This window comes from Macaca nemestrina (genome assembly GCF_043159975.1).
Source record: "Macaca nemestrina isolate mMacNem1 chromosome 8 unlocalized genomic scaffold, mMacNem.hap1 SUPER_8_unloc_2, whole genome shotgun sequence".
Taxonomy (NCBI): domain Eukaryota; kingdom Metazoa; phylum Chordata; class Mammalia; order Primates; family Cercopithecidae; genus Macaca; species Macaca nemestrina.
In genome coordinates, this window is record NW_027257566.1 from 308926 (window position 1) to 323576 (window position 14651).

The window sequence follows — 14651 nt, forward strand, 5'->3', positions numbered from 1 at the left end:
ACCGCGCATGCGCCCTGCATGGCCGGAACGATGGGTTTCATTGCCCTCTGCCGGCCATGAGGTGGCAGCACAGGACGTTTGGCCTTTAGCGGTGGACCTGAGTCTGAATCACTGAAATTCAGGTATGGATTATTCAGTACCTTTCTTTTGGAAGATCAAATGGAAATTGAGTACGATATCTTGTGCTTTAATTAAAGAATATGGGAATAAAGAAAAAAATTCGAAAGTTAGTATACAAAAGTCGATTGATTCCCTCTATATGAAGGGAAGAAGAGCTTGAATAAGAGAAGCATTCTGTGCTGTGCTTTAATGCTGGAGATCTGCCACCATGCATTTGTCAAATCCCGTAGAATTTCACAGCACAAATAGTACATCTTAATGTGCCTCAGGACTACATATAATGTCAGCCACAGTTTGAGGGTAAATTACATATTTAATTAAATAGATTAAACAATAAATAATGTTCTGAGCTCTGCCTGGACACAATCCTTGCCTCTCCAACCAGTTTGCCAAGGGCTCGAATTTCTTGCTCGTTATCCTCACACTTGACATAAACCCTGGCTGCAGAGTAAAATCAATCACTTGTGGAGATATTTTAATATAATGATGTGTCAATTTCAACCATGGATAAGGCCATTTAGCCTTAGTAAGGCCTATCGTATTAAGATTGTGCCTGTTTTGCAAAATTTCAAGTCATCATCCCACTTATTATTCAGGAAACGTTTTATCTTGAGTTTTAGGTTCAGTACTGAGGCTCCTTGATGGACAATACATTTTCCAATTCTGAGGACAAGGCAGAGGAGGCCCCCTCTGTGAGAACTTTCATTTTGCTTCTGGAAAAGTACGTTGAATCAAATATAGGAAAGGCTTGCATGGTGGCTGACAGGTTCGGCTGTTTTATCATGCTGGTGTTTTATCTTCTGGACAGAAGTAAAAGGAACACAGCTGTGTCTGTCTCTGTGTAATAACTCAGGACTTACCTGAGTAAACTCTGGGGTGTCATGAGATGAACTGCTACCTCCACTTAGAGAGGCTTCAGGGACAAAATTTCAAGAGATTTCTGAGGGATAGAAGAGCAGGGCTGCCTTATTCTCTGATCTCAGGTAACTACTCAGAGACAGAGGCAAGGGTTGGGGACACCCAAATGCATATACTAGGTGTCTTCGATACCGCCTCCATTTCCTTGCTAAATCTATGCAATGACACACTGAGAAATCTGGCAAGTGGGGCTGAAGATCCCTGATGTGTCAGTTCCAGGGTTGGATGCAAGCAAGTGGTTTTAGTGGACATTGAAGTAAAGGGAGGTGAGCTGTGAGGAAAGAGCTGTCGAAGACTGGGGAGACTCGGAAGTTGGGGTAGAATGTCTACCCATAAGCCAAGGAGTGCAGATGCACATCGATTTGTTAGGGCTGCATAAATGAAAGAAGGACTTCGCCAACACACTAAGTTTTTTCAACAACCGATTGTATTCTTTCAATATTTGCAAGTATTGATCTTTTGGAAATGTTTAATGACATTTCTTATATAATTCTGCATTCAATTTATGCTCAGGTCACTTTGCTATTATACATTTACATGCTGCATTTTTATGAATAGACATTTTCTCAAATTTCTGAATTATTTTGCTAAACTATGTGTTAAGAGTTTTTTCTAGAGGTCCACCTTCTTGACTCACTTTTCTGATGAGAAATCTATCAGGTTTCTCCACAGTGATTTTCAAGTTTGATAGCTCCTCGATGTGGGAAACAATGTCAACTAAGAAATGAATTACCACTAAAGAATCTTCTCCTTTCAAGATGCTAACTGTGTTTTGTCCAGTGTGAAATCTCACATGTGCCACAAGTGTTACTCTGTGAAGAAAGGAATTCTCATGATTTTTCAAGGCATAACTTCTCCAGTAAGAAGTGTTTGGTATTCCAAGAGAATTCATTGCCCTTGGAAAGAATTTTCCTTCTTATTTAGCTTATAAAGGATTTCCTCTCTTATTTTCCGTTTTAGTAGCATTTTATCACTGTGTTTTCTTGTGAACATCAAGCCTAGTGCTTGGCTGAATGTTTATTCACAGAAAATACAAATAAAGGGTTCATCCAAGTAAAGTTTTCTTACGTTATTTGACAACAAATTGCACGTAAAAACATTTTCACACTGAACGCAGAACTAGAGATTCTCTACCTGAAAGTCCCACACGTTTTAAGTTTTTAAAACTGTTGCTGAAGACTTTCAGTTTATTATGTTGACAGTTTCAGCTCTCCCGTGTCATTTATGATCAGATCACTAACAAGTCTTTGGTACACACATGTCGTACAATTTCTCTTCCATATGAATTTATTGATGTGGACTGAAGAATAAAGGTAACTGAAGTAACGTCCATGTTGATTACAGTAATTCTTCAAAATGTGAGTCCTTTGGCATGTTTAGATGTTACAACTACAGCTAAAGTCTCTTCCATATTCCTCACATTCGTCATTCCTAACACCATGTCATCTAAAGTCAGAATATGTTCTGAAGACATTTTATAATTTTCTCTCCAGGGTGAATTTTCTGATGTTATTTAAGATTAGTACATTGACTGAAGGCTTTCCCACATAAATGGCATTCATATGGCTTTTCTCCAGTGCATGTTCTCTCATATCATCTAAGGTCAGAAGATACACTGAAGGCTTTCCCACATAGAAGACAAGCATGTGGTTTCTCTTCAGTGTGAATTCTTGTGTGTCCTCTAAAGCCAGAGCTTTGACTAAAGACTTTCCCACTTTTATCACATTCATAACGCTTTTATCCAAGGTGAGTTCTCTTATGTCTTCGAAGGTTAAAGGATTGAATAAAGCCTTTCCCACACTGATGACACTTATACGGTCTCTCTCCCGTGTGAGTTTTCTCATGTCTTCTAAGGTGAGAACACTGAGTGAAGGATTTTCCACATAGATGACATGCATATGGCCTGTCTCCAGTGTGAGTCATCTTGTGCCGTCTAAGGTGAAAGCAATTAGTATAGGCCTTTTCACATATATTACATTGATATGATTTACCTTTAGTATGAATTTGTTTATGTGGTTTAGGGGACAACTGATTACTAAGGGATTTTCCACACTGTTTGCTGACGTAGGGTTTCTTTCCACTCTGAGTTAACAAACACTGAGTCATTGTGGAACTGTGAGTGCAATCTTCTCCCAAATCATTACATTCAAAGGGATCCTCCAGAATGAGAGAGTTCTCCTTTAGAGACAAAGATTAAAAGCTCTTAATGATTTACCGCCATACATCTAGACATTCATTTCACCACCTTTGAATCCTAGACCAACCATTCAGTGGTAGAGCTCAGTTGAAATCTTTCCAATGTTACTTGTGTGAAAGGAAATTAGATTTTGGCACCCCAAACTCATTTAACCAAAGGGAACAATCAAGCTGGGAACAGGGTCACACAAACCTGCCTCCCCCTTCTGGTTCCTAAGTAATATGGCTACAAGATGAAAAGCTACATGCCTCCCCCATATTTTGCCCACAAAGAAATTCCTGATGAGCTGTTAAAATTACATCATGGCAATGCAAACTGATAGCTTGTCTTTACAGGTGCAGTCATCCCCAGTTCACCAGACACAAATGCATATCCGATTGTTTCCCTGCCCCGTTTTGCCTATATTGTCTTATATAAAATGCAGCTTTCCAGCATTATTCCTCTGCCTCATTTGTTTATGTCATCTTATGTAAAAAAAATCCAGATTCACTGAGCCAGAAAAATGCATGAATGACTATTTTTTTCTACCCACCTTTTACATGAAAATTGTGTACTTCTCAATATCCCACCCTTTCCCCCTTTAAATTTAGAGAAAATCATCTTTGGAGAAAGATATACACCTGTCCCCCAGGTGCATGTCCTTAACTCTGGCAAATAAATCTCCTAAAATGATTGAGACTTGTCTCGTCGTTTTTCTCGATTGACACTTGCGTACACATTATCTACTGCAGACTCAGATATTTTTTCTTTTGTAAGATCCCAACTGCAGAGTTATTCCATTAATTGTGATGATATCAATATCCTTCAAAGTCTGAGCATGAGCAATGTATATGCACTTGTTCTACTTTAAAGATCTCATGTTATGGTTTAGAACACAGGTCATTTTATTCACTAAATTCAAAGTATCACATTTTTTTTTTTGCTTAGAAAGCACTTAATGCCAGCCTAATTACACTCAGGTGACTGTGCGTCATTACTAACTTAACCCATTACCAGGTCTTTAACTTAGATGACTGGTGTACACAGCTATAAAACTTACCATTGTCATACTGGTGGATGCGTCTTTTCTGATAGGATGCATGGATATCGTGTGTTTTTTCTTAAGGGCACTTTCCTTGTCTGAAATAATTGAAAAATAAATTGTTACCTTGGTATTATGGTAATAAAATTAATTGAAAAACCCCAAGGCCCGTTTACTTTTTCTCAAAAATTGACACTTAGATGTGGCAAATGTGTCAAATGAAGAAAATACTTCAATAGAAGAAACAGATCGTACAGCGTCAGCAATTAGAAAAGAGTTTTAAAATTAAAATGTGAAAAGAGTTAAAATGGACATGAGATATCAGGCAGGTAAATAGAGGGATAGTCTTCACAGGGGTATCGGGAAAAGAGTCAGCATGTGACAGTTTAACCCCAACAAGTACATGAATTATCCTTTTCCTGAAAGTAAAAGAAAAGGCAAGAGGACATAAGAGTAGCATCTGACATATGAACAAAATGATAATAACATCTAAGGAATTCTGCTCCGGTAGCTTAACCTACATTTTAGAAATTACCACTCATTTCATAAAACCGCTAATTAATATTTGACTGATATTATTCATTGACAAAGCACCTCCTCCTATTAGAGCACAGGACCCTGTTGCTTACCCAGATTCTGGCCTTGGAGAAATTCTCTTCCTTCCCGCCAGAGCTCTTTTCCTTGAGAAAGACCTCTTTCCCTCCAGCTGCAAAGTTATATAGGATTTGCTTATCTGGTACCCTGTTAGTGGAAACAGTACGTGTGTTTTGAGTTCACTGTCAATAAATGTGCATTATCACCAACTGTAAGGCAGGCTACCGAGGAAGAATAAAAACAGTGAAGGTCAGCTCAGGCCACGAGACCTAGAACACAGAAAACTCCCCAGGATTTTTTTGACCCAACATGAGACTAGAAAATAAATCCAAATGAAAGGTCCATCAGGAAAAGGAAATTCAAAACAGTCAGGACCTATGAATGCTGAGTCCATGCCTAAGTTCCAAGACACAATGCGTAATACACAGTCTTTTCAGAAAGAGATTAATTAAATCTCTGCACAGTATGTTTATTATTATTCTCGTGCAGAACAAAAAAAAAAAACATCCGATTTACAAAAATAATTGGTGTTCTATACAGAAAAGATATTGCTATTGTTTTCACTAATTGGTTTCAGCCTAAGTATAGCAACTAAAGCAGAAGAGTTATTTAGAAAATATTTAATTTAATACATTGAAAATATTCATTAAGTTCCCAGGTCTGTTCTGAGTATTAGACACTGAGTACCAAAGAAACCATGAAATCCTTGTCAAGATTACATTCTAATTGAGTGACAAACTAAATAAAACTAAATAAAATAAAATAAAATAAAATGAAGATATTTCTTTCAGACAGATTTAGAGAGCTCAAACTTTTTCAGGTAAGATCTGTGAGAGAATCAGAGAAGAGATTAGAGTGAGATATGGGGAAGCTGTTCCAACACTTATTGAATGAATGAGTCAATGTGTGTCTACATACGTATGTGAATGTTGAGGGACTCACCGAGGGACACCAGGTGACTGTTGTTTTCCAGCATTACATCTCTGTACAGCTTTCTCTTGGATGTGTCCGTCATGGCCCACTCTTCCTGGGTGAAGTCAATAGCTACATCTTCAAAAGTCACTTTCTTCTAAAACATCACAGACATTTTAGTTTAGACAGAGAATCCCTGTTAACGTCCAGAGGAGGAAGGCTGAGATGACATAGGTAGGAGCTGGGTATGCAGAACTCCCAGTGTTTTAGGTTCCAGCCAGTTCATTCTCAATACTAAGCTGGTATCTGCCTTTCAGATTCACTCACAGAGACGTACCCACTCTTAATCCATTAAACTTTACTATGAAGAAATATCGCATGAGGTGTGGCATAATATAGCCCAGATATTTTTCAGTAATGTGTTAATCACCCGTACATAACTGAGTATAAAATTTTTGCTTGAACCTTCATAAATAAAACAAATTTACCATGAATTTCAAGTAAATTACAGATTTGTCACAAGGCAAATAACCATGATTTACTACTTTTTAAACATGACCGTGATTAAATAAATTATTTCTCTAGATAAACCACAGGTTTCTCACCAATCAAATGGTTAAAAGACCTATTATGTGCTTTGAATAATCTAACGAAGTAATAGAAAACATGTTTCCTATCTAGCAAATATTTATTAAATACATGTCATTGGTCCCTTATTCATTAAAAAGTTAGAAAGTAATGAACCAGACTCCAGCATTCTTCAGAACTGAACAAGTTTTACACAGAATATAGGATTCAATTTATACATAGAGTCACTCTAATGTTATGTCATTCAGGTGTTCATGACAAGGCTTGAAGACAGTCGAGCAGCACAAGACAAGACCGCTGAGGCTGGTACACTGAGGAAGTCTTAGTCTGATGATTCCTGTGATATGAAGCTTCCTGTTCTCAACTTTCTCTGGGCAATCCAAACATCAGTTATCACTGCCTCTCTTTTAACTTTACCTTGTCACTTGGCTTGTTCAAGGATAAAAAGACCTCTTTACTGTTTTGCTTTTTTCTAACCAGCTCTTATGAAGCATTTCCACAGAACCCTAAATTGTACTCTATCTACTATATTCCTTCTCCTGAGTGTGCAACCATAATTAAGTAATTGTATTTCTTATATGTTACTTTCAGTTACCAGAAGGTGAAAAGATTAATTATCAAAAGGTAAAATGAATGGGGATAAGAATAATAATGACTTCTTTAGTTGTCCTTTTGCAAAGTTTTTAAAAGCACGAATATATTTTATCAAACTCTCCTTTTTCCTCAGCACTGTGCAGCTCTTGCCCAAGGCCTATCACACGGGATTTATTGAACTCAGCTGCTAGAACATCAGCCTCATTATTGGGCTGTGATCTTCTGCTCTTCACGCATCTCTATTGCCTGCATTCATCAAAATCCTAAGTCTATTTCAGCCAACGGTACAGTTAATGGGTCAATTATTTCCCTATGAGGTTATAGGATGGATAGAAGAAAAAGAAATACATAAATGAGACCTCTCATGTCTTTTTTTGTAAATAGCCTGAATAGGGGCTGGAATAAAGTAGTGTAATATTAGAAATTATATTGATAATTTAGGAATCTTTGACACATGATACCCAACCTAGAGTCCTGAGAAAACTTAATTGGAGGCCAGATACCTGAAAGTCTCCTGATTGCATTTGGAACACCCAGGCTGGATGGATTTTGCATCATGAAAACAAACAAACAAAAAGAATAAAAATGAAACACCCATGCAAACTGCAGAAAACTGCCCATTTGCCAGCAATATGGGTGTCATTTCAGCAGAAAGAGGCATCCCCTACTCACTAGTGAATGCATTGTCAAGAACTCAGTCTCTCTCTGTCTTCTTCTGGATTTCCACTTGCAGACACTTCAGGCACTAAAAAAAGCTGAGGTTGGAGAAAGAACACGTGAGACACCAGCCTTGTACACAATTTTCAGACCAACCTGTGATGAAAAGCCAGACCTTCACTGAAGTGTGACACCACCTGCACCACAGCCTGACCAATAGACACAAACACACAGAGGCCTCTCCTCTTTCCCCAAGGTCAAAATTAGGAAGCCTATGACTATGGTTTCTGACAAAGAAGGAACACAGATATCTTGTGAACGAGAACATTAAAAGCACTGAGTTTTGTATGTTAATTGACACAAGTCCAGATATTCAATTCCCTCACTGATTTTAAAATACAGGGACCCCTGACTCCGCCCACATGTGGAATATGATTTCCACCTGTAGATAAACACTGTGGGATTTCTCAGATTTTATTATCCCAGCTTTATGCCCTAGCAATGTTTCTCCAACACCAATCACAGCCTTCTGAAGCCTTACTCCACTTTTACTTTCTCTCAATTTCGACTTTTGTATTTCCCCTTGGAACTTGGAAATCAATCAAGTAAGAATCTGTTTTAGGGTCAAGTGCGGTTGCTCTTGCCTGTAATCCCAGCACTTTGGGAGGCCAAGGCAGGTGGATCACTTGAGGTCAGGAGTTCGAGACCAGCCTGGCCAAAATGGTGAAACCCCATTTCTACTAAAAATACACAAATTATCTGGGCATGGTGGTGCTTGCCTGCAATCCCAGCTACTCAGGAGGCTGAAGCAGGAGAATCACTTGAACCCAGGAGGCAATTACAGTGAGCCGAGATCCTAACACTGCACTCCAGCCAGGGCGACAGAGCAAGACTCTGTATCAAAAAAAAAAAAAAAAAAAAACTGTTTTAGGATGGGGATAATCAATTCAGGAATTTATTTCACTTGGAGGGTCAACACTCCCATCCTGCTGATCTAGCCCTTAAAATCCCCTGCATCAGAAATTCGCAGCAGTACCCTGGGTCATGGTGTTTCTGTCCTGTGTATACAGTCACAATCCTCTAAGATGCTCAGAAAATACAAAATGACTTAGGGCTGAGAGAAATGTAGCAGCTCAATCTGATATTTTACTAAGGTGGTATCTAAAATTCTTGCAATCATGGTTTATATTAGTCTTTGTTAGTTGCAATATCTCTGATTATCATGATACATATTTGCTGAGAAATACTGATGTCCATGTGTATATTCATACATAGATATGTAGGTATATAGATGGATATGTTTATATGAATGCATGTGTTTGAGATGGGGGAAAACATGCATGTATTATTTCCCTGCTAAAAATAAAAATAAATAAATATATTTTATGTACAAATGATAATTATCTTTCATAAACAAAAAATTAACTGACCCATTTGTACATGAAGTCCAGGAAAAAATAAAAAGGGTAACTTTGTATTAATTGTGATGTTGTGCTTACAGATATACATAAATTTCCTTATTTAACCCTTATAATAACCCTGCTGATGATAGTTTATTTACCAGTTCAATAAATGATCAACAGAGTTTGAAAAATATGACAAAATTACAAAACTAGAAAATGACACAGCAATACTTTTAATTATATTCTGCCTTGTCACTGGCTCTTCTTGCTTTTTTGCAAAATTACTCCCCTAACCAAGGTTCTCTATGATTCTGGGGACTCCAGGATTTAGACCCCAGTTCCCAAACTTCACTGTGTCTATTTTTACTGCCACATTTTAATGCACATTTACAGACTTCAACAAGCACTTTTCAATATCAACTTTTTTCTTATTCCTTGGTCTATTTCCTACATCTGTTTATCAAGGCTTCAGTAACATATGACTCCATCTGCCTGTCCCTTCCATGAATGTACCTGACAGTACATGTATTATGTAGTCTATAATTCAAGCAGAAGAGATATTCCTTCAAAAAAATAAGATATTAGAGAATGCCTACAAAGCTTCAGTGAAACCAGCTGTAACCCTTAATATTATTACCATGTAAACTCTTCCTCGAATATCAAAATAAGATTTGGACTTTAGAGAATATTTGTGTGTGATTATAACCCAAACATGAACTAAAAGTAATTTAAATGGTCGTATACAGACTGTGCCAGGGACAAACAAGGACAAATATTATAAGAAAATCAAAGCACACTTATTTCCTAAAGGACTCTTGTATGGAATCTATAAAAACTATTTCAAGATATAGAGATTAAATATATTTCAAAACAGACACATACACAAGCAATCTTTAGGATAAATTTTTTAAAACTTATGTTATGGGTCTAAAATTTTCATTAATTCATGGAAAAAATGTATTGACAAACTTCTCACCAGAGCAGGAATAACAACTTACGTATTTGGTGACTTCAAGATGAGAGCCTGCACAGTTTAGTATCTCCCTCCAGATCTCTCTCTCTCTCTCTCTCTCTCTCTCTCTCTCTCTCTTTTTGTTTTTTGACAGAGTTTTGCTCTTGTTGCCCAGGCTGGAGTGCAATGGTGAAATCTCAGCTCACTGCAACATCCACCTCCCAGGTTCAAGCTATTCTCCTGCCTCAGCCTTCCAAGTAGCTGAGATGACAGGCATGCGCCACCACACTTGGCTAATTTTGTATTTTCAGTCGAGACGGGGTTTCTCCAATTTGGTCAGGCTGGTCTGGAACTCCTGATCTCAGGTGATCCACCCGCCTCAGCCTCTCAAAGTGCTGGGATTACAGGCATGAGCCACAGCGCCCGGCCCAGATCTCTTAAAAAGTCATGAGGAAGGAGCCATTCTGCATCTTCAATATTACCTTAATATTTTCAGGACACCCATAACAATTAAGAGGCTGACTTGTGACTTTCTAGCCCTTTCAGGGCTATTTAGGCCCACCTTAGTGAAGTATTAGGAATGCAGTACTAGGTCTCAAGTTCCTGGACACCAAAACCATGTTCTCCAACAGATCTTCAGTAAAAATAGCTGATGTCTATATTCTTTTGCCTGTCCTTTCCCTTCCTTTTAATTCAGAACTGCGGTCTCAAAAAGTGCTATTATTTAGTAGATTCTCTCAATTCTCAACACCAGCACTATACAGTGTTGAGTAACATCTCAGGTGCTAGGGAAACAGCAGCTGACATTCTAGTAATGCACAAATAGAAAAGCAAAGATCACCACAGAGTAAAAGAGAATAGATTTTTTTAAAGTATGAAACCAAAACGAATATATATCAGATTACACTATAAATGGAAAATCCTATTATCTTGACTGGATTGCAAGTCAAAACCTCTCATGGCTTCCAACATCCAATATATTCAAAGCAGTTCAGGAATGGTGAAAGTGGAATGGAATTTAAAATTATTCTAAGGTTGCATGTGTGAAAGCACCATGCCCTGAAACAAAATATTTATTTTTAAAGCGCATAATGAACACTTCATACAAAGTTTGTGTAACCAGAGAAAAAATCTCATATTTTTTAAAAAAGGAATATGCAACATATTTACATATAATAAAATAAAATTAAACTAAAATAACAGCAATGGAAGACACAATCTGACCTCTGAAAATCAAGGGAGAAATCTCTTTTAAATAAACTTGGCACAATTTTTAAAGTAAGTTATGAAAAATAATAATACCTGAATATAGTATGTAAAAGTACCAACACAATAAAGCTAAAACAATATCCGTGGAAAAATTATTTGCTGTACATTATTTTTAAAAAATGATCTAAGTACTTTCCTCAAGAAGGTAAATGAATGAAATTTAAAAATTGCCTGAGAAAATCTGTGAAAGGAAATGAATATAGAGAAGCAGAATATAATTTAACTATAAACCACACAAATAGAATTTAAAAATAAGGCCGGGCACAGTGGCTCATACCTGTAATCCCAGCACTTTGGGAGGCGGAGGCAGGCGGATCACCTGAGGTCAGGAGTTTGAGACCAGCCTGACCAACATGGAGAAACCCTGTCTCTACTAAAAATAGAAAAAACAAACAAACAAACAAACAAACAGGCGGGCGTGGTGGCACAAGCCTGTAATCCTAGCTACTAGGGAGGCTTAGGCAGGAGAATCGCTTGAACCTGGGAGTCGGAGGTTGCGGTGAGCTGAGATCATGCCATTGCACTCCAGCCTGGGCAACAAGAGCAAAACTCTGTCTCGAAGAAATAAAAAATAAAAATAAATTAAAAATAAGTGGCAGCCAACATGCCCCACATGATTTTCTGTGATGAAAGAAATGCTCTATATCTACATTGTCCAATGCAGTAACTACCACACATATGTAGTTACAGAATTTCTAGTTTGGCCACGAAATTGGCAATTACTACTAAGGATATGCCATTTAGTTATTTAATTATAATTAATTTACAGTTTATAGGCACATGTGACTAGTAGTTACTCTATTGGTCAATGCAGATCTAGAATCTTGGAGAAGGCAGTTAAAATAATGAGATACGGTCAAAACAAAAATGGAAAAGGCACACAAATAGTGAACACAGAATATGAGAATGTGAAGTATCGATTCACACAGTAAAATTTACTAATGAGATGCTGCCTTGATGGGACACATGTCTAATGATATTCAAGGCTTGTCTTGTTACAGGTAGAAGAGCAGGAGCAGGGCAGGAGAGGGCTCTTCCCCTACCCACTAGAAATGTCAGGTGATGGTCTGTTAATGATCACTTTGCCTCTCTAACAATGACAATTAGGCAGCACCAGAGACAGGCCATTTCCTGGTGGTCTACACCTGTTAACATCAAAAATGTTAATTAAATGCAGACCCCAGGAAGAAGCAATTTCTTGGGCATGCATGTTAAGAGACAAAAATGGCAAAGTATAATCTTCCGGGCACACACTCCACTGGAAAAGGAAAGAAAGCCTCAGATGGACATGCATATAACTCCCTAAACACACCGTGCATGCTCAATTCCAAAGGGTAAGGAAAGCACTGTGCATGCCGGAAACTCTCCCTAAAGGAAGAATCATGGGAAAGAGGCAAGCCCATCCCAGGATCAAGGTTAAAGGCCCTTCTCTTTTCTCTCTTGGACCTTCAGGCATCCACTTGGGTCTCTTCCAGGAGAATTTTCCTTTCCTTTCTGTTCTAAAGCCTTTTTAAATAAACTTCCACTCCTGCTCTGAAACTTAGTCTCTTTTTCCGCTGTATGCCCCTCAGTCGAATTCTTTCTTCTGAGGAGGTAAGGACTGAAGTTGCTTATGGACCCATGCAGATATGCTGCCAGGAACTCGAATCTCTTCTACTGGTAACAGTATCATTGTAAGGGAATGAGGCCAGTTCACATCTCAGTGCTCGGAGAACTCACCAAAAATAAAAAGTTGGAGGATGCTGTGAACTTATCTACCTTCCAAGGCAAGTCCCACAAGCAAGCAGCAAGACTCCCTTTCCCCAAGGTCTTAAACTCTTCTGATGCTCCTTCTCTGGGAAAACGCATCCTCTGGCTTCCCCTTATATAGGAAAAAACAATTAATAAACCTAATCAGCACTACATTCCAAGAGACATGCCCTGATTGCACAGATACTGAACCTAGTCAAAACTGCATTCTGGAGACACACCCGGTTCAATTTGATTGGATTTTTGAGACAGCTACTGAAAACCCCACATAAAGTTGGAAACCAAAAAGTTAAGGCTATGTTGAAGGAAAAATAGGAAGATTCATTCCTTTTTTCATTCATAAGTACTTTTTTTTTTTTTTTTTTTGAGATGGAGTCTTGCTCTGTTGCCCAGGCTAGAGCGCAGTGGTGAGATCTCGGCTCTCTGCAAGCTCCGCTTCCCGAGTTCACGCCATTCTCCCGCCTCAGCCTCCCGAGTAGCTGGGACTACAGGCGCCCGACACCACGTCCGGCTATTTTTTTGTATTTTTTTTTAGTAGAGACGGGGTTTCACCCGTGTTAGCCAGGGTGGTCTCAATCTCCTGACCTCATGATCCGCCTACCTCGGCCTCCCAAAGTGCTGGGATTACAGGCGTGGGCCACGGCATCCGGCCTCATAAGTACTTTCGAGTGTATTATATGTACTAGAAAGCATTCGCAGTCATGGGGTACAGCAAGAAACCAGACAAACTAGAGTCTTATGGAGACTCTATATTCTAAAATTATTTGGAAGTAAACTGGACTTGAAAACAAATGGAAAGTGAATAGATATAAAAAGTTTCAATGCTCATGATGACGTAAAAAAATAAAATATATTGCAGAAATGAAGTCAAGAAGTGTTAGGGGTCATATGGTACTTCTAAGGCCGTTGGTATCCTCTGAAACTCAAGCAGGCTGAAGACATTTGCATAACTAAAAGGAAAGCAGATGCTAATAGAAGACAATGAAGAAAGGGCCTGAAAGGCATTTCAGAGACCTTGGCTGGTGGCAGCCCCTCCCTTCAAAGGCCTGGAGGCCTATAAGGGAAGACTGGTTTTGTGGGCTGGGCCTAGGGCTGCACCACCCCGGGCAAGCGCAGGACAGTGCTCACAGCATTCTACCTCCCAACCACTCCAGCTCCAGCCATGGCTAAAAAAGGCCCCAGACACAGTTTGGGTCACTGCTTTGAGGGTGCAAGCCTTAAGCCTTGGCAATTTCCATGGGATATTAAACCTGCAGTTGCACAAAGTACAGGAGTGCGATGCTGATAAACACATACCCAAGACTGGGCAATTTACAAAAGAAAGAAGTTTATTTGGACTTACAGTTCCACATGGCTGGGGGGAGGCAGAAGGCGAAAGGCATGTCTTACATCACAGCAGGCAAGTGAGAGAATGACAGCCAAGCAAAACTGGTTTCGCCTTATCAAACCATCGGAACTCGTAAGACTTATTCACTACCACAAGAACGATATGGGAGAAACTGCCCCCATGATTCAATTATTTCCCACTGGGTCCCCCACAACATGTGGGAATTGTGGGAGTACAATTTGAGGTGAGATTTGGGCGGGGACACAGAGCCAAACCATATCAGAAGCCTTCACCTGGATTTCAAAAGATGTATGGAAAAGCCTTATGTCCAGTAGAAGCCTGCTGGGGTG

The 14651-nt window shown here is 38.9% G+C and overlaps 1 protein-coding gene across 1 annotated transcript; it reads right to left on the bottom strand.

Moving 5' to 3' along the window:
• Nucleotides 1-2617: 2617 nt before the first annotated feature.
• On the bottom strand, nucleotides 2618-7628 carry LOC139361099 (zinc finger protein 705A-like). The gene is given in 6 exon segments (XM_071089571.1): nucleotides 2618-3216; nucleotides 4275-4354; nucleotides 4886-4940; nucleotides 4942-4997; nucleotides 5793-5919; nucleotides 7617-7628. Coding segments are annotated over 6 exon segments (915 nt in total). The 3' UTR covers nucleotides 2618-2631.
• Between the last annotated feature and the right edge of the window lie 7023 nt (nucleotides 7629-14651).